Genomic DNA, 25,498 nt, shown 5'->3' with positions numbered 1-25,498 from the left:
GTCAGCAGGGCCTCAGCAAGTGGCACGATGACAGTCCAAATATAACCCCGATTCCTGGGAACCTGCGAGGCGAGAAAGCACAAGGACTCCGAGGAAGAAGCTAAATCAGTAATGTGCATAAATAGGAGATTAATACATAAAGAAGGAGGGAGAGAAGAGGAGAGAGGAGCTCAGTGTATCCTAGGTAGTCCCCGGATGTCTAGGCATATAGCAGCATATCTAGGGGCTGGACCAAGGCGAACCTGAACCAGCCCTAACTATAAGCGCCTCTGCCTCGGTAACTGACTCAGCCTTCCGTCCCTGACCACGAGATTAGCCTTCGCTCCTTTTGGTTTTGTCTGCCTGCTCCGCTGACGGTTCAGCGCTCGCTCGAGTGGAATGTACCCTGTGAGTTATCTCCTGCCTGTCTGTCTGCTGTGTGTTCTGCTTTGAATAAAGCTCCAGAACTTTACTCTGTCTCCTGGTCGTTCTGCACTTGGGTCCATACCTCACCCGTGACAAGTTGGGTAATATGGAACTGTAAGTTCCTTAAAATATGACTCTGCCTGGCCAGTTAGAGCTTTTTAGGTGAGTAGAAGAATTTTGAATTCTATTCTTGATTTAACAGGGAGCCAGTGCAGAGAAGCTAATACTGGAGTAATATGATCTCTTTTCTTAGTGTTTGTTAGAACACGTGCTGCAGAATTCTGGATCAATTGTAGAGATTGAAGAGACTTATTAGAGCAGTCTGATGATAAGGAGTTACAGTGATCTAGTCTAGAGGTAACAAATGCATGAGCTAGTTTTTCTGCATCGCTTTGAGACAGGATTTGCCTGATTTTCGAAATGTTACGTAAATGAAAAAAGGCTGCCCTTGAGATCTGTTTTATATAAGAGTTAAAAGACAGATCCTGATCAAAGATAACTCCGAGGTCTTTAACGGTAGTGCTGGATGCCAGAGCAATGCCATCTAGAGAAACTATATCGTTAGATAATTGATTTTGAAGGTGATCTGGGCCTAGTAGAATAACTTCAGTTATGTCGTAGTTTAACATCAAGAAGTTACAGATCATCCAGGTTTTTATGTCCTTAAGACATGCTTGAAGTTTAGAGAACTGGTTAGTTTCGTCTGGCTTAATCGATAGATATAACTGGGTATCATCTGCATAACAATGAAAGTTTATTGAGTGTTTTCTGATAATATTCCCTAAAGGAAGCATATATAAGGTGAATAAAATCAGTCCAAGAACAGACTCTTGTGGAACTCCGTGACTGACCTTGGTTTTCATCGAGCTTTCATTGTTTACATATACAAACTGAGATCGGTCTGATAAATACGACTTAAACCAGCTGAGTGCGGTTCCTTTAATGCCTATAAGATGCTCCAATCTCTGTAATAAGATTTGATGATCAATGGTATTGAATGCAGCACAAAGGTCTAACAATACAAGTACAGAGACAAGTCCTTTGTCTGAAGCTATTAGAAGGTCATTGGTAGTTTTCACCAGTGCCGTCTCTGTGCTATGATTCACTCTAAATCCTGACTGAAAATCCTCAAATAAACTATTGTTATGCAGAAAGTCACACAGCTGATTTGCTACTGCTTTCTCGAGGATCTTAGAGAGGAACGGAAGGTTAGATAAAGGTCTATAGTTAGATATAGGTCTATAGTTAGATATAGGTCTATAGTTAGATATAGTCTATAGTTAGATATAGGTCTATAGTTAGATATAGGTCTAAGGTTAGATATAGGTCTATAGTTAGCCAATACCTCTGGATCAAGAGTAGGTTTCTTAAGAAGAGGTTTAATTACAGCTAGTTTGAAGGCCTGTGGTACATGGCCCGTTAGTAAAGACAGATTGATAATTTCTAATAAAGAATTGCTAATTAAAGGTAAAACTTCCTTAAGCAGCCTAGTCGGATCGGGTCTAAGAGACAGGTGGAAGGTTTAGACTTAGAAATAGTTAAAGTCAATTGTTGAAGGTCGATGGGTGAAAAGCCATCTAAATATATTTCAGGTTCTACAGCTGTTCCTAAGGTTCCTGTATTTGAGGATCGATCGGTACTGGTTGAGGGCAGGAGATTATTATTTTTTTCTCTAATAGTTAGAATCTTATCATTAGAAGTGTGGAGTTTAATGAGAAGTGAGTTTACCAGCTGATCTCTGCTGCAGGTTTCATTAGCTGACACTTTCTCAACACAATACAGTTCTAGCACACAGATGAGTGAGAGATGCACTGAGGGTAAAGACAAATGAAGTCATTAAATATACAGTATCTCTGCTTCTGCTGCTTCCACTTTGATCCTTTTTATAACTCAGACAGGAATGTGATATAGGAAGTCTGTTCAGGACTCCTTCACAAGATAAACTCTTGATAATGAACTCATCAGGACTTCTTTGTCATTAGAAACAGAACCAGGTCCGTTTTGTCTTCAGTTTGTACGGGTATCATGTAAACTAGGGTCATGTTAGTCTGCAGAGTTAAACAGAGTCCGATCTGACTTCATGGTTCTGTCACAGATGGTTTCTGACATCACGGTCACATGACCATGTGTCTGCTGCCACAATGTTTCATCTTCACACAGAGAATCAACTTTAGCTGCAGGAACTCTCTTCATTTGTCACATCTTATCAGTTTACTTTTTACTCCCACAGAAACTCAGAGAAACATCGTAAAAATACAGAGGAGGTTTAATTCTTCATTCAAATCTGACGTGGTGTGTTATGCGGATCAACGTTATTAAAGCACTCTTCAAACCAACGTGGAAAAAAGCCCTTATTATCATTATTATATAATGTGTTTTGTCCCCTTGAAAAGTGTTGTACAATGATGGTTCCTCCTGATGAGGCCATGCAATTGTGTTATTTATCTATATTTGTCTTTTATTTAAAATATATATTGTCAATAAACATAACAATCAATCAATTTAAACAGAAACATTTAACACACCGATTAGTTTGTTTAAGTGGATTCACTGTCATCAGAGGTTGAAGTAGAACTACACTGAGATCTGCTGTTCAGTTTGAAGTATTAATAAAAAACGCTCATCCAAGCTTAAGCAGAAGAAACTAACAGTCGCTGCTATTCCTCTGCTATTCCTCTCCTTTTACTCTGCTATTATTTTGCTATTACTCTGATTTTACTCTGATTTTATTCAGATTTTATTCAGATTTTACTCTGCTATTATTCTCCTTTTACTTTCCTTTTACTCTAATTTTACTCTACTGTTACTCTCCTTTTACTCTGCTATTCCTCTGCTATTCCTCTGCTATTATTCTGCTATTACTCTGCTATTACTCTGCTATTATTCTGCTATTATTCTGCTATTCCTCTGCTATTATTCTGCTATTATTCTGCTATTACTCTGCTATTATTCTGCTATTATTCTGCTATTCCTCTGCTATTATTCTGCTATTACTCTGCTATTACTCTGCTATTACTCTGCTATTACTATGCTATTATTCTACTATTACTCTGCTATTATTCTACTATTACTCTGCTATTACTATGCTATTATTCTACTATTATTCTACTATTACTCTGCTATTATTCTACTATTACTCTGCTATTACTATGCTATTATTCTACTATTACTCTGCTATTATTCTCCTTTTACTTTCCTTTTACTCTAATTTTACTCTACTGTTACTCTCCTTTTACTCTGCTATTCCTCTGCTATTCCTCTGCTATTATTCTGCTATTACTCTACTATTACTCTGCTATTATTCTACTATTACTCTGCTATTATTCTACTATTACTCTGCTATTACTATGCTATTATTCTACTATTACTCTGCTATTATTCTACTATTACTCTGCTATTATTCTACTATTACGGTATTACGGTGGATGATTGAACACAGATCAACAACTACAGTCACGTACTTACCTCCACATCAAAATGTTTTAGGTTACCTCAGCTGGTCGGGAGTCCTGGTCTCTGTGGCGGAGAGGGTTTTCTCTTTACTTATTATTTGTATTTGTCATGTGCTTACTGTACTTAAAGTCCAGATTAAGTTCATGTCCAGTTAAAGTTCAAGTCCAGTTCAAGTCCAGTTTAAGTTCATGTCCAGTTCAGGTCTCACACCTGAATATAATTCCATTTGAGTTCATCTGACTGATTGACAGCCGTGGTAATAATATAAATAAATAATTGTCTTAAAAACTGTCTGCTAGAAGTTTGCTGTATTTTCAAAGTTTTTGTTTACCTCAGCAGTTTAAATAAGGTTTATTCTTTTGTGTCTGTCAGAGAAGCGAGGGATGAGTGGAGGTGAAGTTTCTTATAGAGGAGCGTTACTGCTGAGAACGAGGAGAACAAAGAACGACAACAAACGGGTAAATTACCGCTTTTAGAACTCTAAAAAACGTTCTCAGATCAGATTTAGTTTTACATGTGTGTGTGTGTGTGTGTGTGTGTGTGTGTGTGTGTGTGTGTGTGTGTGTGTGTGTGTGTGTGTGTGTGTGTTGCAGTGTGTTTCTGTGTCTTTAGGCAGAGAAGAGGAGGAAGACGAAGAGGAGGAGGGAAGTGAAGGAGGAAGAAAAGACAAACGTCCTGTCGCCTCCACACCTGTCCCAGGGTCGCCATGGTAAGTGCTGCTCTGTTACACTCAAACACACACACACGCAAATACACACATACAAATACACACACACAAACACACATACAAATACACACACACTGTCACAGTTCTACTTCCATACACTCCTGTCATTAGCTCCATACTCCCTGTCACTCTGCCTCACTCACCCTATTAGCTCACTCAGTTAATCTTGCAGCCACTCTCACCTCACCAGTCTGTCACAGCTCTGCCCCCTTCTCCCCGGCCATCTCTCACTCACCTGATCTGTTCATTCAGTGCACCTGTTACCCACACCCACCTCATCAGCACAATCACTCTCACCTGCTCACTCTGCTGCACCTACTCCCTTTAGTATTTAAACCTCTGTCTCACACACACTCGCTGCCAGATCGTTCGCCGCATTCATGCCAGACCTTCCAGCAATTTCCCTTGAACTGATTTCCCGTTACCGACTCTGCCTGTTTGGACTTCCCTGCCTTGCCTGTGCCCCGGTCAACGACTCAGCCTTCTGTCCCCGACCACCAGATTCCTACCTTGCCTTTGCCCCGGTTAGCCGCCTTAGCCTTCTGTCCCCGACCACGAGTTTAGCCTCCGCTTCCTCTGGTTTCCGTCTGCCTGATCCCCTGCCTGTTTCCCTGACGGCTCGGCGCTCTGCTGATAGGAATCCACTACGTGAGTCTGATCCTGCCTGCTTGTCTGCTGTGTGTTCTGCTTTACATAAAGCTTCTGAACATTACTCTGTCTCAGTCGTACTGCTTTTGGGTCCACACCACACCCGTTACAGTCACACCCGTTACACACACAAACACACACATACACACACACACACACACACACACACACACACACACACACACACACACACACACACACACACACACACACACACACACACAAGCACACACATACAAACACACTGTACAGTTGAATGCAATTAGTGATTATTAATCAATTGATTGTAATTGAAGCGTTAACTAGTCCCCTCTACGGTGTTACCATGAACTGATCCTGACCAACACTCTGTCTGTCTGTCTGTCTGTCTGTCTGTCTGTCTGTCTGTCTGTCTGTCTGTCTGCCTGTCTCTCTGTCTGTCTGTCTATCTATCCCTCTATCAATCTTTCTGTCTGTCTGTCTGTGTCTGTCTGTCTGGGTGTCTGTCTATCCCTCTGTCTGTCTGTCTGTCTGTCTGTCTGTCTGTCTGTCTGTCTGTCTGTCTGTATGTCCGTCTGTCTCTCTGTCTGTCTGTCTCTCTATCCCTCTATCAATCTTTCTGTCTGTCCCTCTGTCTGTCCCTCTGTCTGCCTGTCTGTCTGTCTCTCTGTCTACTAGCCATGTGACTCGTTTGTAAGTCGTTAGTGACGTGAGTCATTAGTCAGTCAGGTTAACATCAACCCGCTCTTATTCTTAAACCTGAATTAGTTCAAACTTCCTGTGAAGACAGAAGTTTATTTTGAAAAGACACCAAGCTGATGCTGGAGGGGAACGTACCAATATATGTGTCTGTCTGTTTGTGTGTGGGTGTGTGTGTGTGTGTGTGTGTGTGTTCAGGTGTGTGGTGTGGACCGGAGATGACCAGGTCTTCTTCTTCAATCCCACAATTCATCTGTCTGTCTGGGAAAGACCAGGCGAGCTGATTGGTCGAGACATCAGCCGCATCATCGCGGACCCGCCCCACAAGAGGAAGAAGACAACACCTGCTGGTCTGTCATCTCACCTGTCTGTCATCTGTCCTGTCTGTCACTTCACCTGTCTGTGATCTCACCTGACTCACATCTGTCCTGACTGTCCCTTCACCTGTCTGTCATCTCACTTGTCTTTCACTTCAACTATCTCTCATCTTACCTGTATGTCATCTCACCTGTCTGTCTTTCATCTCACCTGCCTATCACCCGTGCGTCTGTCACTTCACCTGTCTGTCATCTCACCTGTCAGTCACTTCACCTGTGTTTCATCTCAGACCTAATTCAAGTTCAAATGAAATCTTTATTAGTCCTGTGCCGGTTAAAACAATGACGGAGAACAGATCAGCACAAAAACAAAATGCACTCAACACAATAAGAAAAAATAAAATGAGATAAAATGACAATATGATGTATTTTCAGATGTGATGAATAAACAGCATTATATACAAATAAGAAAAAAAAGAGGATTAAGTGTTAAAGTAATTAGAAAGTTATTTAATTTAAAGAGAAAAGAGTGAGATCTGGATACGAGATAAGGGAATAAGATAAATACAAATATAGCACCACATGAAAAAGAGGCTGTGAGTGTCATAAGGAATGTTCAGCAGCAGCAGCATGATGATGCAGGGCGTTTCCATAGAAACAGTAAAGAACTGCAGGCAGCAGGTGAGCGGGTATGTGATACAGGTGTTTGGTGTTGAAGCTGTCCTTCAGCCTGGGTTTGCCCTCTGGGCTTCTTGCTAGAAAGGGTTTGATTGAACCCGAAACTTGATCTTTTCCTCAACCTAACTAAGTAGCTTTGATTTGAATCGAAGGAGATTTCCTGCAGAGAGAAATAAACCTTCTTCGTGATGATCCTGTGGTCTGTCTGCGAGTTTCCAGTGTGTTCTCTGCCGCCTCCATCCATCTCTGTAGAGAATGAAAGCTGTGGGCGGAGTTGTCCCTCTACCAGTCCCTCTACCAGAGCGTGATGCAGCCCTTCAGCTCACTCTTGTGGTGCACCTGTAGGAGTTTGAGAGGTCATCTGTAGAACCTGAAGCCTCAGCATCACCAAAGTTCTGAAGCTCAGAGAAGTTATTTTCCTCTTCAACTCGTCTCTGTCAGCCATCTCATCGTTGTCCCTGATGAGGACCAGGATGGTTGTTTTGTCAGCAAGCTTAAACATGACATCTGAGCTGAAGCTGGCTGTGGCGTGGTAAGAGAACAGTGAGTGTAGGAGGGTGCTGAGCACACATCCCTGTGTGAGCCATGTTCAGGATCAGTGAGGAGGAGCTGTCGCTACTCTCACCAACTGCCCGTCAGGAAGTTGTTTCTCCAGCTGCAGATGGAGGCCTCCGCTCCGATATCAGCGAGCCAGAGAAAAGTTTTGAGGGGCCGGACTAGTTGTTCAACAACTTCATAATGCCTGATGTCAGTGTCGCAGGGATACAGTCATTTCAACAGGGGCCACTGGTTTCTTGACACAGGAACAATGGTTGGTCTCTTGTAGGGGGGACCACGGACTGACTCGGGGAGAGGTTGAGGATGGCAGTTGATCAGTGCACAACCTGTTATCCAGGCCTGGAAGCTGCAGGAGTTGGACTCTGAAGTCTATCTTGGCATTCCTCATGGACTTCTGGAAGTCATATCTGGCTGCTTTATATGAATCAGGGTCCCTGAGTCTCTGCTTTGAGTAGGATCTGTAACATTTGGAATAACCCTGTCAATGGGGGCAATTGTGGATCAGAGCTAGAGATGTCCACTAATTGGAAGATCTGCTCCTCCAGCTGGCTTGCCCAAGAGTGCTTGGGCTGGCTAATGAACTGTTCCTGAAGGCTGCGCCATTGGTGTTTGCATGAGCACTTAGATTAGATTAATTTATGTTATCATCAGCTGCGTCTTCAAACATCAGCTTGTAAGTTGCCTCAAAGACGTCCTGTAAGACCTCATCAGCCTCTTTGTTCCATTTGTAACTGACCTTAGAAACCCTCATTTCCTGTTTCTGCCTGGATGCATGCAGCGATGTGCCTCAGTCCTTAGATCTGTCTTGTTGGATGATGGAGAAACCATCTGAAGTGCAGCCACAGTCGTGCACACTGGCCTCCAGCCACGTTTCAGTGGACACGAGTACACAACAGCTCCTGATGTCCCGTTGTTGTTTAATCAGTGCGTGCTACCTTTTCATCCAGGGACTGTACATTAGAGCACAATTATGTGCAGAGGAGGTTTGTTGTTACCTTGTTGAGTTCTGCACAGAGCCCCGACATGCTTCCCTCTCTTTGTTTTACAATGATGACAAGCAAGTCAATAACAGCGCACCCCACGCAAAGAAATATTCTAGGATTCAATGAAATAGATACATTTACAATCGGACGGATATATGTACAGTCAGAAGGATACATGTACAATCGGAAGGATACATGGACAATCAGAAGGATACATGTACAGTCGGAAGGATACATGTACAATCAGAAGGATACATGTACAGTCGGAAGGATACATGTACAATCAGAAGGATACATGTACAATCAGAAGGATACATGTACAATCAGAAGGATACATGTACAATCAGAAGGATACATGTACAATCAGAAGGATACACGCTCAAAAGTCTTCATAACCACAGACACCAGGTCAAAGGGGCTGTATTGTTTTGGGGATGATTGTGAAGGTCCTGAAGCAGGGTGGTATGTGGCATGTCTCGAGTGAGGTGTTAAAGATGTTTGTGATCCCAGTGGACAGTTGATCCGCCCAGTAATTCAGGGCTGCAGCTGGTGGATGGAGTCAGGAGCGTCCCATTGTCTTTAAATCAACAGTAGAACTCAGTTGTTCTTTAGGCTTGTTGTTGGTGATCTGTAACAGAAGTAGTTATTTAGTACTTACAAACTGTCTGTCATCTCACCTGTTTGTAAATCAAACAGTTATCCAATGATAATAATATACTCAATTATTTTCAGTAATTATAAATAAGAGCATTTCTCTCAATACTGACGAACTCTTTGTCTATTTCTGCTGTCCATTACCTGGTCTCCATGGTAACGATGAAGATAAAGATGATGAACATGAACAAAACTCCAAAAGGAACAGGTGAGTCTGATTAAGTAAATCGGAGAGCAGAGCAGAGACACGACCAACGGTCAAAAGATTCTGACCTGCTGATGTCAGAGCTCATGATGTCATTGGTTACATGTTGAGTTCAAGATTTTTCTCAGTTGCTCCACAAAATAACTACACCTGTCTGTCTGATTGTCTCGCTCTCTCTCTAGAATAGAAGAACCTCTGTCGCTTGTCCCTCGTCCAGGAGAAGTTAAACTCCTCCCCCTGGAGCTTCGGATCGCTCATTTTAGGGAAATGATGCTCGAGAGAGGGGTAATACACAAAACATATTTATATACATAAATATATAAATAAACACACACCTGTACATAAAATAATGTTTGCGAGAACGGTTATACACAAAAAACATTAATATACATAAATATATAAATATACACTCATCTGTAAATGAAAGAATGATCGAGAGAGCGTTAATACACAAAAACTTAACAGCAATAAAACAGAAATCCTTTTAGTTGGTACTAAATCAACTCTACTCAAAGTTGACAGTTTTTCCCTCTCATTTGACAGCTCCATAGTTTCCCCCTCCCCCCAGGTGAAGAGTCTGGGTGTCATCCTCGATGGCTCACTTTCCTTCAAATCCCATATCAACATCACCACCCGCACTGCCTACTTCCATCTTCGTAACATAAATCGCCTCCGTCCCTCCCTCACCCCCCACACCACCTCTATTCTTGTACATAGCCTTGTCACCTCCCGTATTGATTACTGCAACTCTCTCCTCTTTGGTCTCCCCCAGAAATCCCTCCATAAGCTCCAACTGGTCCAGAATTCAGCTGCCCGTATCATCTCCCAAACCCCCTCTTTCCACCACATCACCCCCATCCTAGAACAACTCCACTGGCTTCCAATCAACTTCCGTATCAACTTCAAAATTCTCCTTCATACCTTTAAAGCCATCCACAACCTTGCCCCTCCCTACCTGTCTGATCTCCTTCACACTGCCACCTCCACCCGCTCCCTCAGATCCTCCTCTTCCATCCACCTCACTGTCCCCTCTGCCCGGCTCACCACCATGGGGAGCAGAGCTTTCAGCCGCTCTGCTCCCAAACTCTGGAACTCACTCCCACCTCACATCCGAAATATTGACTCCCTCCCTCAGTTCAAATCTTCTCTCAAAACCCACCTTTTCAGGATAGCATTTTCACTGTAGTTGTCATGTTTTTTACTTGCACTTTTAATGGTTTTGTTATTTGTTTGCCCTTGTTTTAAATTGTTTTAAATTTGTAAAGTGTCCTTGAGTGACCTGAAAGGCGCTGTTAAATAAAATGTATTATTATTATTATTATTAAAAAACATATTTATATTCATAAATGTGCAGACATTTGTACATGAAATGACGGTTAGGGGATTTGGTAATATACAAACACATAAATGGTATTCAAATTAGCCCAGTTAATCTTCTGCTTCCTCCTGCACTATGATATTATTTACTATGTTTGTGTATTATTAAAATTTTGCAAATGAACTAAACTAAACTCTATAGCGCTGCATAATAACATCTCATCTTATCTCATGACATCTTTCATTAAGAGCAGGTCTAGACTGTACTCTTTCATTTCCCCAGAAGCAAGCACTAAAGTGACATTGTCAAGGGTTGCCTTTAACGGAAGAAACCCTGAGCGGAACCTGGCCCTGGATGAGCCCAAAGTTACACCATCGATCATAATACAGCTACACCAAACAACCAGTCCTTCTGGATTCTTCTTACCGCTCTCCTTTGTCCTATCCTATAATCCGGAAACCTTCCAATGCAGGGTTTGTGTCCAGAGTTAGCACGGTTAGCTTTGTCTCTGTCAAAAAGATAGTGCTACACTTACAATATTGTGTCTGATTTTGGGTCAGTGACGAAAACACGTCAATCTTATGGGGGAGATATCTCACATTCCCAATGATGATGGAGGAGAGGACCCATTTGGACCGTCCCCCTTGGTGTGGAACTGCATTCCCGTCTCTTCGTCCTCTGCCCACAGGAAACCTCGGGTCTCTCCTCCGGCAGTAGCACCGCCGTATTATGGAAGGTTTTTTTTCTGATCCCTGGTGTAAACTATAAACCTGAACCAGCCCTAACTATAAACCTGAACCAGTCCTAACTATAGACCTGAACCAGTCCTAACTATAAACCTGAACCAGTCCTAACTATAAACCTGAACCAGTCCTAACTATAAACCTGAACCAGCCCTAACTATAAACCTGAACCAGTCCTAACTATAAACCTGAACCAGTCCTAACTATAAACCTGAACCAGTCCTAACTATAAACCTGAACCAGCCCTAACTATACATCTGAACAGCACATAAGGGGTCAATGGCAAGTCTGGCTATTTTCCTTGGACCTAACACTTCCCTTGTCCTAACAGTCATACTGTATTCACCTTCAGTTACACCCCTAAAGTATGTATTTGTACACAGTAAAGTAAGAAAATATATTTTCTGAAAGATGTAAAAGAAAATAAATGAATTGATCTCTGTCTTTCCTGAGGTGTCGGCGTTCTCCACCTGGGAGAAGGAGCTCCATAAAATGGTGTTTGATCCTCGATACCTGCTGCTGACCTCAGATCAGAGGAAACAGGTTTGTTCTCATAAATTCTAGTCATTCACATTGTTCTGACTGATTTAAAAACACCTGAGTCAACTGATGTCTCTAGATGTCATATATTTATGATGCCACTGTGAGATTAGTGCCACCTATGTGTGTTTGTGTGTGTGTGCAGGTGTTTGACCAGTTTGTGAAGAGCAGGCTGAAGGACGAGTACAAAGAGAAGAAGAATAAACTCCAGAAAGCCAGAGAAGAGTTCAAAAAGCTGCTGGAGGAGGCTAAGATTACCAGCAGGTATCACTCGTTTATCACTCTGTTCTAGAAAAGTCTGACCTGAGACCAGCTCCACATCTGGACCAGCATATGTTTGTCTACCTGTCAGATCCCTGAGGCTCAAACTCCAGCTGATGGAGCAGAGTTTGTGAGATAAAAAGAAAACAACATCATTGTCAGTAGAGGGTTCATGTTGAACATGGTTCAGAGTAACGGTAAGGATGTAAGGCAGGGGTGGCCAACCAGTCAGAGACTAAGAGCCAACATTTTTACCGTGTTACTGCAAAGAGCCTCATAAAACGCAGGCACACATTCCACCCCATGCCCCTCCCCCTCTCTCACTTTCTCCTCCTCTCTTTTGCTCCTAGCCTTTCTCTGTGCCTCCGTCACTCTCTTCCTCTCTCTCACACACATACAGAATGAAAATATAAAAATGTACAATACTTGACATACACACACTCACAGACACACCCTCCCATAGACACACACACACACTCACACCTAACGTCCTCTTACACACACACCTTCATACAGACACACACCTAACGTCCTCTTACACACACACCTTCATACAGACACACACCTAACGTCCTCTGACACACACACCTTCATACAGACACACACCTAACATGCTCTTACACACACACCCTCACTCAAACAGACACACACATACCTCTGCTAAACCAGATTTACTGCAAAAGTAACACACCAACATGGTATTGACAGAAATGGCTAAGACTAGAGGCCAGTCATTGTCAACAATTAACATTGTGTGCACTGTCTCTCACACACACAATCAGTTCAATCAAGTCCACAAATATGACAATTTACAATAGTGTCCAATAACAGAATATGTGAAAACGTTTTTTTTTTAATCTCTTGTTGCTTCTATGAACTTAGTGGGACTTCTGGCATTGCTTGCCTTGAACAGACTCACAGACGTATGTTGACCCAAACATGGAGAGGAGCTTGAGCGCGGTCCGTTTGACATTGGGATATTTTTCCATTGACACAGTTTTCCAGAACTCAATGGTCCCTTCCCTTAGAACAGGTTTCAGTCGGTCATCCTCAGACAGTTCTATCATCTCTTTGACTAGCGGGGCTTTCAAACAGTCTCAGCATTAAACGGGTCGACGAGGAACGTAATCTGTGGCCTTTTCAGCCGTAGATCACGGAACCGGGTCGCAAAGCCTTCCTGCAGGTTTCCAACCGATGTTCATATCGGGCTGTTTGCTTTTTCAGAGCGGCACCGGTGGCTTGGCTGCTTGCTTTTAGCAGAGACTGAAAATGAGCTAATTCTCCCTTTTGAAGATGTGTCTTGAACAGCTTCAGTTTGTTGACAAATGCAAATACACTTTGCACCCCTCCAACGTGATTGGTTCACTGCTTCGTGGGAATTTTTGTGATAGGCTCTCTGGCCACATCAGAATTAGAGGTGTTATCACATATACGGTCTATGGCTGTCACCATAGACTGTATGCTGTCACCATAGACTGTATACTGTCACCATAGACTGTATACTGTCACCATAGAGTGTATACTGTCACCATAGACTGTATACTGTCACCATAGACTGTATGCTGTCACCATAGACTGTATACTGTCACCATAGACTGTATGCTGTCACCATAGACTGTATGCTGTCACAACAGACTGTATGCTGTCACCATAGACCGTATGCTGTCACCATAGAGTGTATACTGTCACCATAGACTGTATGCTGTCACCATAGACTGTATGCTGTCACCATAGACCGTATGCTGTCACCATAGACTGTATGCTGTCACAACAGACTGTATACTGTCACCATAGACTGTATGCTGTCACAACATTACATTACATTACATTACATTACAGTCATTTAGAAGACGCTTTTATCCAAAGCGACTTACAGGAAGTGTATTCAACATAGGTATTCAAGAGAACTACTAGTCACCAGAAGTCATAAGTGCATCTCCTTTCTTAAACAAGCATCTTAAAGCATAAGCCAGAGCAAAAGTATAGTGCAGAGGCAGATTACTATGAAAACAATAATTGCAACAGACTAATCCGAATATAGTAAGTGCTACAAACTACTACGAATAGGATAAGTGCAGTAAATAAATACAAATTCAATAAGTGCAGCGAAGTGATACGAATACAGTAAGTGCAGCAACTAATACGAGTGCAATAAGTGCTACGAGGAAGGCTCCGGGTAGTACTTCTTGAAGAGGTGAGTTTTCAGCCTGCGCCTAAAGATGGGCAGCGACTCTGCTGTCCTGACGTCAGTGGGGAGTTCATTCCACCACTGAGGGGCCAGGACAGAAAAAAGCTGTGACCGGGTGGATCGGCCGCAGGGACCTCTGAGCGACGGGGAAACCAATCGCCCGAGGCAGCAGAGCGAAGTGGTCGGGCAGGGGTGTAGGGCTTGACCAAGGCCTGGAGATAGGAAGGAGCTGTTCCTTTCACTGCCCTGTAGGCTAGCACCAGAGTCTTAAACTGGATGCGAGCTCTTACAGGGAGCCAGTGTAGGGAACGGAGAAGGGAAGTTGTGTGTGAGAACTTGGGGCGATTGAACACCAGACGTGCTGCAGCTTTCTGAACAAGCTCCAGAGGTCTGATGGCCGACGCCGGGGCTCCAGCAAGTAGTGAGTTGCAGTAGTCCAGGCGGGAGATGACCAGAGCCTGGATGAGCACCTGCGCCGTCTCCTCAGTGAGGAAGGGGCGAATCCTCCTGATGTTGTAGAGGAGGAATCTGCAGGAGCGTGTGACCGATGCAATGTTTGCTGAGAACGACAGTTGGTCGTCGAGGGTCACACCCAGATTCCTCACAGTCCGAGTTGGCGTCACCACGGCATCATCAATGGTGATGGACAGGTCTCGGTGCGGGCAACCCTTCCCCGGGAGGAAGAGTAGCTCGGTTTTGTCCAGGTTGAGCTTCAGGTGGTGTGTCGCCATCCACTTCGAGATGTCAGCCAAGCACGCAGCAATGCGTGCCTCCACTTGGGTGTCACCGGGAGGAAATGACAAGACCAGCTGGGTGTCATCGGCATAACAATGGTAGGAGAAGTCATGGGAGCGAATAACAGAACCCAGAGATGTTGTGTAGAGCGAGAAGAGAAGGGGGCCCAGAACTGAACCTTGTGGAACCCCCGTAGTCAGCGTGCGTGGTTCTGACACGGCCCCCTCCATGTCACCTGGTAGGATCGGCCTGTCAGGTAGGATGCAAGCAGGGAGAGTGCAGAGCCTGAGACGCCCATCCCCTCGAGGGTGGAGAGGAGGATCTGGTGGTTCACTGTGTCGAACGCCGCTGACAGGTCCAGGAGAATCAGGACAGAGGAGAGAGAGTTCGCTCTCGCAGCGTGAAGCGACTCTGTCACCGCAAGGAGGGCCGTCTCTGACGAGTGACCCACCTTGAACCCGGACTGGTGGGGGTCCAAGAGGTTGTTCTGGTGGAGGTAGGAAGACAGTTGTTTAGAGACAGCGCGTTCAAGTGTTTTGGATAGAAAGGGTAGAAGAGAAACCGGTCTGAAGTTCTTGACATCAGAGGGGTCAAGTGATGGTTTTTTCAGAAGGGGGTGACTCTGGCAGTCTTGAAAGCCGAGGGAAAGCATCCCGAGGCGAGAGATGTGTTGATGAGGTGGGTGAGGAAAGGAAGGAGTTCAGTGGCAATAGACTGAAGAAGAGGGGAGGGGATCGGGTCAAGGGAGCACGTGGTGGGGCGGTTAGATGTAACAAGGTCAAGGACCTCGTTAGGGGAGAGGGGAGCAAAATAGGGTAAGATGGGGTGTGGAGAGGGAAGGGGGAGCTGAGGGGGAAGAGCTGTAGAGGGTAGAGAGGGAGAGGGTGGACAGGGAGAGAGGGGCTGAGAGAAGGAGGATCTGATATCGTTTACCTTCTTGTCAAAGAAGTTGGTGAAATCATCCGGGAGAAGGGAGGAAGTAGGAGGAGGGGGTGGGGGTTGGAGGAGTGAAGAGAAAGTTTCAAAGAGTTTTTTAGGGTTGGAAGCAGAGGTTAGGATTTTCGAGCGGAAAAAAGTCGCTTTAGCAGTAGCTAGAGAGGAGGAAAAAGTGGAAAGGAGAGATTGGAAGTTAAGAAGGTCCTCCGGGAGTTTGCCTGTTCTCCATTTACGCTCAGCCGCTCTTAGGCTCCGTCTATCAGTACGCACTGAGTCCGACAGCCATGGGGCAGGAGGAGTTAGGCGTGCAGGCCTGGAGGTGAAGGGACAGAGGTTGTCCAAAGAGGAGGAAAGGGTGGAGAGGAGAAGATCAGTAGCAGTATCGGGGGATAGAAGAGAGAAGGATTCAGGGTCAGGGAGGGCAGAGGTAACGGAAGAGGAAAGATCAGCGGGGGGAGAGGGAGCGGAGGTGACTACGGGTAGAAACCATGTGGGTAGGTGGAGGAAGTAAGGGGGGAGAGGAGAGGGAGAGGGAGTAGGACATGAAGTAGTGGTCCGAGAGCTGGAGGGGAGTGACAGAGAGGTTAGCGGTAGAACAGTGTCTAGTGAAGATAAGATCCAGCTGGTTGCCGGCCTTGTGGGTAGGAGGAGAGGGAGAGCGATAGAGGTCAAAGGAGGAGAGGAAGGAAAGCAGCGGTTCTAACTTATCAGTCTGGATGTTGAAGTCGCCGAGCATGATGAGCGCAGAGCCATCGTCATGGAAGTGCGAGACTAGTGTGTCAAGCTCCTCCAGGAACTCACCAAGAGGGCCCGGTGGGCGGTACACAACAGCAATGGTGAGCTTGACTGGATAAGTGACAGTAACAGCATGAAATTCAAAAGAGGATGGGGAGAACTGTGGAACAGAGACAAGAGAGTATTTCCATTTTGGGGAAATTAGCAGGCCAGTGCCACCACCTCGCCTCGCAGCTCTGGGAGTGTGAGAGAAGGAGTACACATCTGACAGAGCTGCGGGTGTGGTGGTGTTTTCTGGTGTGATCCAGGTCTCAGTTAGAGCAAGAAAGTTGAGAGAGAGCAAGGATGCATAGCCTGAGATGAACTCAGCTTTCGGCACTGCCGACTGGCAGTTCCAAAGCCCCCCCGACACCACTTGCTCACCATGGGCTGAGAGAGTGGGATAGATGAGGTTAGTGGGGTCACGGCGCCTGGGAGTGACCCACTGTCTACGTGACCACCGGACAGAGGAACAGACAGAAATAGGGTGCAGACACATAGTCAATATGAACAAATTACTGACCCGTACAAGTACACGCTCGAGAAGTCTTTGCTTGACGAAGTCTGGCTTGAGAAAGTCGCCCTGTTGCCTTTGTTCGCCCTAGCCTACAACAGACTGTATACTGTCACCATAGACTGTATACTATCACCATAGACTGTATGCTGTCACAACAGACTGTATACTGTCACCATAGACTGTATGCTGTCACCATAGACTGTATGCTGTCACCATAGACTATATGCTGTCACATATAATTTTCAATTCAATTCAGTTTATTTTGTATAGCCCAGAATCACAAATTACAAATTTGCCTCAGAGGGCTTTACAATCTGTGCACATGCGACATCCTCTGTCCTTCCCTCACATCGGCACAGGAAAGACTCCCCTAAAAAAACCCTTTAACAGGGAGAAAAAAGGAAGAAACCTATGGGAGAACGACAGAGGAGGGATCCTTCTCCCAGGATGGACAGAATGCAATAGATGTCATGTGTACAGAATGAGCAGCATAACAGTTCATATACGGTCTACGGCTGTCACCATAGACTGTGTGCTGTCACCATAGACCGTATGCTGTCACCATAGACTGTATACTGTCACCATAGACCGTATACTGTCACCATAGACTGTATACTGTCACCATAGACTGTATGCTGTCAAGACAGACTGTATGCTGTCACAACAGACTGTATACTGTCACCATAGACTGTATGCTGTCACTATAGACTGTGTGCTGTCACAACAGACTGTATGCTGTCACCATAGACTGTATGCTGTCAGACACTCTCCCGCACGGACACAGAAAATTAGATATGAATTGAAGAGCCGCATGAGACCGGGCAAAGAGCCGCATGCGGCTCACGAGCCGCGGGTTGGCCACCCCTGATGTAAGGACTCTGATGTGTCTCCTGCAGGACTCTGATGTGTCTCCTGCAGGACTCTGATGTGTCTCCTGCAGGACTCTGATGTGTCTCCTGCAGGACTCTGATGTGTCTCCTGAAGGACTCTGATGTGTCTCCTGCAGGACTCTGATGTGTCTCCTGAAGGATTCAGATGTGTCTCCTGCAGAACTTTCACGTCACAGAGGAGTGTTGCCTCAGACTGTTGCCTCGGACTCTGTGGGTGAATCAACCAGCTGGTTCGGTTCCTTGTCTTAGCCAATCACATCAATGAACCCATCCCTCTGAAACAGTTGAGCCAATCAGAGTGAAGCATGAAGACAAACAGCTCCGACTGTATTTTTGTTTGCATTTGTTCACAAAATCAAAAACGAAACAAATGTGATGCTGAATATTTTTCTCTCAGCAATAAGTAGAAGACACACTGTGCTGCCACATCTGAATGAACATCTGACTTGTTTGTTCATCTCCAACACAGTTTGTAGTTTGGTGTCATTTTCTTTTAGTTTGTAGTTTGGTCTCGGGTTGTTTTAGTTTGTAGTTTGGTCTCGGGTTGTTTTAGTTTGTAGTTTGGTCTCGGGTTGTTTTAGTTTGTAGTTCGGTCTCGGGTTGTTTTAGTTTGTATTTCCGTATCGGGTTGTTTTAGTCTGTAGTTCGGTCTTGGGTTGTTTTAGTTTGTAGTTTGGTCTCAATTTGTTTTTGTTTGTAGTTTGGTCTCGGGTTGTTTAAGTTTGTAGTTTGGTCTCAGTTTGTAGTTTGGTCCCAATTTTTTTTAGTTTGTAGCTTGGTCTCGGGTTGTTTTAGTCTGTAGTTCGGTCTCGGGTCGTTTTAGTCTGTAGTTTGGTCTCGGGTTGTTTTAGTCTGTAGTTTGGTCTCAATTTGTTTTAGTTTGAGGTTTGTCGTGTTGATTTTATGTGTACAGTGACACAACATACATAACCGAGGCTCTACTCTGCAGTTTTTTCACTAATCGCCCTGTTTCTCTTTCATTTTATCTGCAGATCGACCTTTAAGGAGTTTTGTTCTCATTACCGTGGTGACCAGCGGTTCGACGCCCTGAACAGGAAGAAGGAACAGGAAATACTATTTCACCATTACATCACATCCTTAAAGAAACGGGACAAGGAGAACAGAGCCAGACTGAGGAAGATGAGATGAGACCGCTGTTCTACAAACTGTCTCAGAACCTTACAGAACCATCTAGAACTCATACAGGACCTTCCGAAACCTTACAGAACCTTCACAAAACACCCTGGGACCTTCTGTTCCCTTCACTGAGCACATACTGTGCTGACTCAGTGATGAATCATGGTTTCAAACTCTTGGGTGTGTTGGAGCAACCAGACCAGAACCACAGACACTAGATGGAACCTCAGAGACCAGGCTGTAACAAGACATACAGCAGGTAAAATAAGTATTGAAAATGTCACCATTACATCCATACATACAAAGAAAACAAAACAAAATAAGTTCAGAAATTAAGTTATGTGTAATAAAATGGAATGACACAGGGAAAAAGTATTGAACACGCTTACTGAAATGTATTTAATACTTGGTACAAAAGCCTTTGTTGGTAATGACAGCTTCAAGACGCCTCCTGTATGGAGAAACTAGTGGCATGCATTGCTCAGGTGTGATTTTGGCCCATTCTTCCACACAAACAGTCTTCAGATCTTGAAGGTTCCGTGGGCCTCTTCTATGAACTCTGATCTTTAGTTCTTTCCATAGATTTTCTATTGGATTCAGGTCAGGTGATTGGCTGGGCCATTCTAGCAGCTTTATTTTCTTTCTCTGAAACCAATGGAGAGTTTCCTTGGCTGTGTGTTTGGGATCATTGTCTTGCTGAAATGTCCACCCTCGTTTCATCTTCATCATCCTGCTAGATGGCAGCAGATTTGTATCAAGAATGTCTCGGTACATTTTTCCATTCATCCTTCCTTCAATGATTTGAAGTTTGCCAGTGCCGTATGCTGAAAAACAGCCCCACACCATGATGTTCCCACCTCCAAACTTCACTGTTGATATGGTGTTTTTGGGGTGATGTGCAGTGCCATTTGACCTCCAAACATGGTGTGTATTATGGCATCCAAAGAGTTCAATGTTGGTCTCATCTGACCAGACTATATTCTCCCAGTATTTCACAGGCTTGTCTAAATGTTGTGCAGCAAACTTTAAACAAGCTTCAACATGCTTTTTCTTCAGCAGTGGAGTCTTGCGTGGTGAGCGTGCATACAGGCCACGGCGGTTGAGTGCATTACTTATTGTTTTCTTTGAAACAATTGTACCTGCTGATTCCAGGTCTTTCTGAAGCTCTCCACTAGTGGTCCTTGGCTCTTGGACAACTCTTCTGATAATTCTTTTCACTCCTGTCAGAAACCTTGCGAGGAGCACCTGGTCGTGGCCGGTTTATGGTGAATGATGTTCTTTCCACTTCTGGATTATGGCCCCAACAGTGCTCACTGGAACATTCAAAAGTTTAGAAATCCTTCTGTAACCAATGCCATCAGTATGTTTTGCAACAATAAGGTTGTGAAGGTCTTGAGAGAGCTCTTTGCTTTTACCCATCATGAGATGTTTCTTGTGTGACACCTTGGTAATGAGACACCTTTTTTATAGGCCATCAGTTGGGACTGAACCAGCTGATATTAATTTGCACTGACAAGGGGCAGGATTGCTTTCTAATTACTGATAGATTTCAGATGGTGTCCTGGCTTTCCATGCCTTTTGCACCTCCCTTTCTTCATGTGTTCAATACTTTTTCCCTGTGTCATTCCATTTTATTACACATAACTTAATTTCTGAACTTGTTTGTTTGGTTTTCTTTGTATATATGGATTACTTGGGTTGTTACTGACATCTGGTGAAAATTTCATGTCAACAGCACCTTTAGAAATATATTTACTGAGAAAAATGGTGACGTGTTCAATACTTATATTACCCGCTGTATATAGATTTTGAAGGACAGATTTCTTTCTTCTTATTTGGACTGTAGTGGATTGATGTCATCTGGACCTGCTAAACCGCTCCAGCCCAGGACTGAAAAGATATGAGCCAAGTAAAACTGGGTAAACTGGACTACAAAAAGAACAAGAGCACAAAAAAGACTCATCCGTCTCACTGTCTGTTTGTCCCTCTGTCAAGGTTGGACCAATCAATTGATCAACCAATCAATCAACCAACCAACCAACCAACCAACCAATCAATCAATCTTTGTCTGTACATCGCCTGTCACACAGGTCGGGCTTTGCTGATCAGCTGATATTAAGTCAGAACTAAAGTAATAAATTGCTGGAGGACATAAAAGACAAAAACAAATGAATATGAAACTCACTTCTGAAAACAAATCTACCAATATCTTCAGTAGATTTGTTCATAATAAAATCACACGACATGTTTCAGATGAAAACACCTTAAGATGTTCCTGTACATTCGTTAGGGTGAGTGTTAACGTCCTCATCGCTGTCTGCATTTAAAGGACCACAACCAACTGAATATGTGACTGAGCACAGAAACTCTCTTAATACTACATTACCCATGAGCCTCAGCTACTGCTGACATGGAGAAGAAGGCAGGTGTGATTAGGCTCGTTTGAGATAAACCACTGATCAGTTTTTACATCTGTCTCCTGATCGAAGAGCTGATTGGCTCTTAGATTTGACAACAAATGCCCCGTTTATAGAAAATATAATTTTTCTGTGTGATTTTAAAAGTTAACACTCGATTGTTGGTTATTAGTCTCATATCGTCCAATGTAGTTTAATCTAAAAACATATCTTGTGTGATTGATAATAATAATAATATTATTAATAGTGATAGTAATCATTATTATAATAATGGTCATAATAATAATAATAATAATAATAAAGCGTTTCAAAGTGTTTCAAAGACAGATATAAAAAGAACAAAGGAAAGAAAACAATGCAGATACACGAATGTTTACACATTACATTACAGTCATTTAGCAGACGCTTTTATCCAAAGCGACTTACAATCAGTAGTATATTACATATCATTACATATCATTCACCCATTCACACACTGATGACAGGCTACCACGCAAGGTGCCACCATCAGACTCTAACTAACATTCATGCAACATCCAGTCCACACCGATGGCAAGCCTTCGGGAGCAACTTGGGGTTAAGTGTCTTGCCCAAGGACACATCGACTGCCGAAGCCGGGTATCGAACCACCGACCCTCTGATTGGAGAACTACCTTGCTCTCCACTACGCCACAGCCGCCACACATAAATACATATCTACAAACACATATGAATAAATCCAAACAAGGTCTTCAAACTACAAGTAGCCTACAGATCTAACAGGAAGTAGCCTTTTCTGTGACTTCCTGTTTATTCTGTGAAGGCAGCTGAAAACTGAACTCAGTTTTTTATCACCTCCTCCTGCTGATAGAGTCACATTCTCAGACGAGCCTAACGTTTGATCGGGTTTAAGAAAACAGACTGTGAAGCGCTGTGATTGGCTGCTTGTCATGAAATGCACCCTGGGAGACAGACTGGACTTTTCTCCAGATTTTTTTATGAGTTCTTGTAGATTTGAGTTTTCATCAAAGAAAGATATTTTCTCATTTTGTTGATCTTGTCTCTTGAACATAAACTGTTGACCCCCCCCCCCCACACACACACACACACACACACACACACACACACACACACACACACACACACACACACACACACATCTGTAAACAACATCAGCTGATCTGAACAGATTAAACCAGATTCAAAACGTCCAATGTGTGTTTTTATGTTTGTTATTAAGATGCTGCTGTTGTAATGTAAGCCCCGCCCCCCCAAGACTGTGATGGGACAAATGTTGTGTCCTAATGTTCTGATTGGATATTTTTTAGTGTCCTGACTCATTTGATGGTGTCTTTGTTTTTAAAGGATTTTTGAGTTCTGATGTTTCATTAGCTGTAGTTCATGACGTGTTTTAATTAAACTGCTCCTCAAACACACCTTTGTTGTTGTTGTTGTTGTTGTGTTTGTTGTTTACAGGTGAAGTTCTGGACTGTCTCATGAAGATGTGAGGGTCTAAGGACAGAGGATGTGAGGGTCTTAGGACAGAGGATGTGAGGGTCTTAGGACAGAGGATGTGAGGGTCTGTAAAAAAATGACTGTAATGTCTTAGGACAGAGGACGTGAGGATGATGATGTAATGACTGTGAAAGCCCAGCAGAGGGCGTCAGTCCTCCTGTGCTTGAGCTCTGTGTCACACTGAAGGATTCTGGGAGGATAAGATAAGATAAGATAATCCTTTATTAGTCCCGCAGCGGGGAAATTTGCGGAAGGAGGAGAAGGAGGAGGATGCCAGCAGAGGCTGCAGAGATGCTAACAGCATCAACACACAAACACACACTGACAAGAGCTTTATGCTAACAGATACAGACAGACAGACAGATCTTCAATCTCTCCCTGAGGTTGAAGAAGGTGCCCACGATCTGGAAGACGTCCTGCATCGTCCCGGTGCCGAAGAGGAGTCGTCCCAGCAGTCTTAATGACTACAGACCTGTGGCCCTGACATCATACGTCATGAAGACCCTGGAGAGACTTGTTCTGCGGCACCTGAGGACCCAGCTTAAAGCTTTCCTGGACCCACTACAGTTCGCCTATCTGCCACACATCGGGGTGGAAGACTCCATCATCTACCTGACGCACAAGGCCCTCTCTCACCTGGAGAAGCTGGGAAGCACTGTGAGAGTCATGTTCTTTGACTTCTCCAGTGCTTTCAACACCATCCAGCCCTCCCTACTGAGAGAGAAGCTGCTGGAGATGAACCTGCACCCCGACACCACTTCCTGGATCACAGACTACCTCACAGGCCGGCCACAGTACGTCAGGGTGGATGGCTGTGTCTGTGAGTCTGTGATCAGCAACACCGGCGCACCCCAAGGAACTGTACTGGCACCGTTCCTCTTCACTCTCTACACCTCGGACTTCCGCTTCAACTCTGGTTCCTGCCACCTCCAAAAGTTTTCCGATGACTCCTCCATTGTTGGATGTATCACCAGGGACAACGAGGAGGAGTACAGAGGACTGATTGAGAGCTTCATCACATGGTGCAGCAACAACCACCTGAAGCTCAACATCAGCAAGACCAAGGAGCTTGTGGTGGACTACCAGAGGAACAGAAGCCCCCCTGTCCCTGTTTTCATTCAGGGAGGGGAAGTGGAGAGGGTTGAGTCCTACAAGTACCTTGGGGTGCAGATCAACAATAAACTGGACTGGACACACAACACTGACGCCCTCTACAGGAAAGGACAGAGCAGGCTGTTCTTCCTGAGGAGGCTGAGGTCGTTCAATGTGTGCAATAAACTGCTCAAGGCATTCTACCAGTCTGTGGTAACCAGAGCCCTCTTCTTCTTCTACCAGTCTGTGGTAGCCAGCGCCCTCTTCTTCTACCAGTCTGTGGTAACCAGTGCCCTCTTCTTCTTCTACCAGTCTGTAGTAGCCAGCGCCCTCTTCTTCTACCAGTCTGTGGTAGCCAGTGCCCTCTTCTTCTTCTACCAGTCTGTAGTAGCCAGCGCCCTCTTCTTCTACCAGTCTGTGGTAGCCAGCGCCCTCTTCTTCTACCAGTCTGTGGTAGCCAGCGCCCTCTTCTTCTCTTCTTCTACCAGTCTGTGGTAGCCAGCGCCCTCTTCTTCTACCAGTCTGTGGTAGCCAGCGCCCTCTTCTTCTATCAGTCTGTGGTAGCCAGTGCCCTCTTCTTCTTCTACCAGTCTGTGGTAGCCAGCACCCCCTTCTTCTCTCTTCTTTGCCGTGGTGTCCTGGGGTGGTGGCATCAGGACTGGAGATGCCAACAAGCTCAACAAGCTGGTGAGGAAAGCCAGCTCTGTGGTGGGTCTGGAGTCAGTGGGTGAGAGGAGGATGAAGGCCAAACTCAGAGCCATCCTGGACAATCCCTCTCACCCTCTCCATGAGGAACTGTGGCAGCTGGGCAGCTCTTTCAGCCATCGGCTGATTCTACCAAAGAGCAGGACGGAGCTTCAGACGCTCATTTGTGCCCACTGCCATCAGACTGTACAACAACAGCGGAGACCAGTCTGTCATCATGCTGATATATATCTATATCTATATATATATAGATATAGATATATACATATAAACATGTCTGTCTACACACCTGTCTGTCTACACATCTACCTGTCTGTCTGCATATAAACCTGTCTGTCTCTGTCGACAAACCTACCTGTCTGTCTTCATACCTGTCTGTCTTCAGGATCAGTAAAGACCGGTCTTAATAAAGACTCACTTAACAGTTAGACCAGGATCAGTAAAG

The 25,498-nt window shown here is 44.4% G+C and overlaps 1 protein-coding gene across 1 annotated transcript in view; it reads left to right on the top strand.

The window, feature by feature from the left end:
* tcerg1l (transcription elongation regulator 1 like) overlaps positions 1 to 19,357 on the top strand; it is a 30,660-nt gene extending 11,303 nt beyond the window's left edge. The window contains exons 8-15 of the mRNA XM_054597162.1: positions 4,231 to 4,316; positions 4,452 to 4,567; positions 6,110 to 6,271; positions 9,232 to 9,309; positions 9,489 to 9,591; positions 11,821 to 11,910; positions 12,053 to 12,171; positions 19,201 to 19,357. Of these exons, the coding sequence (XP_054453137.1) occupies positions 4,231 to 4,316; positions 4,452 to 4,567; positions 6,110 to 6,271; positions 9,232 to 9,309; positions 9,489 to 9,591; positions 11,821 to 11,910; positions 12,053 to 12,171; positions 19,201 to 19,357 (911 nt within the window). The remainder of the gene's footprint in view (positions 1 to 4,230; positions 4,317 to 4,451; positions 4,568 to 6,109; positions 6,272 to 9,231; positions 9,310 to 9,488; positions 9,592 to 11,820; positions 11,911 to 12,052; positions 12,172 to 19,200) is intronic.
* The last annotated feature ends 6,141 nt before the right edge of the window (positions 19,358 to 25,498 follow it).

Source organism: Anoplopoma fimbria, chromosome 4 (assembly GCF_027596085.1).
Source record: "Anoplopoma fimbria isolate UVic2021 breed Golden Eagle Sablefish chromosome 4, Afim_UVic_2022, whole genome shotgun sequence".
NCBI lineage: Eukaryota > Metazoa > Chordata > Actinopteri > Perciformes > Anoplopomatidae > Anoplopoma > Anoplopoma fimbria.
This window is presented reverse-complemented; position numbering and strand designations above follow the sequence as displayed.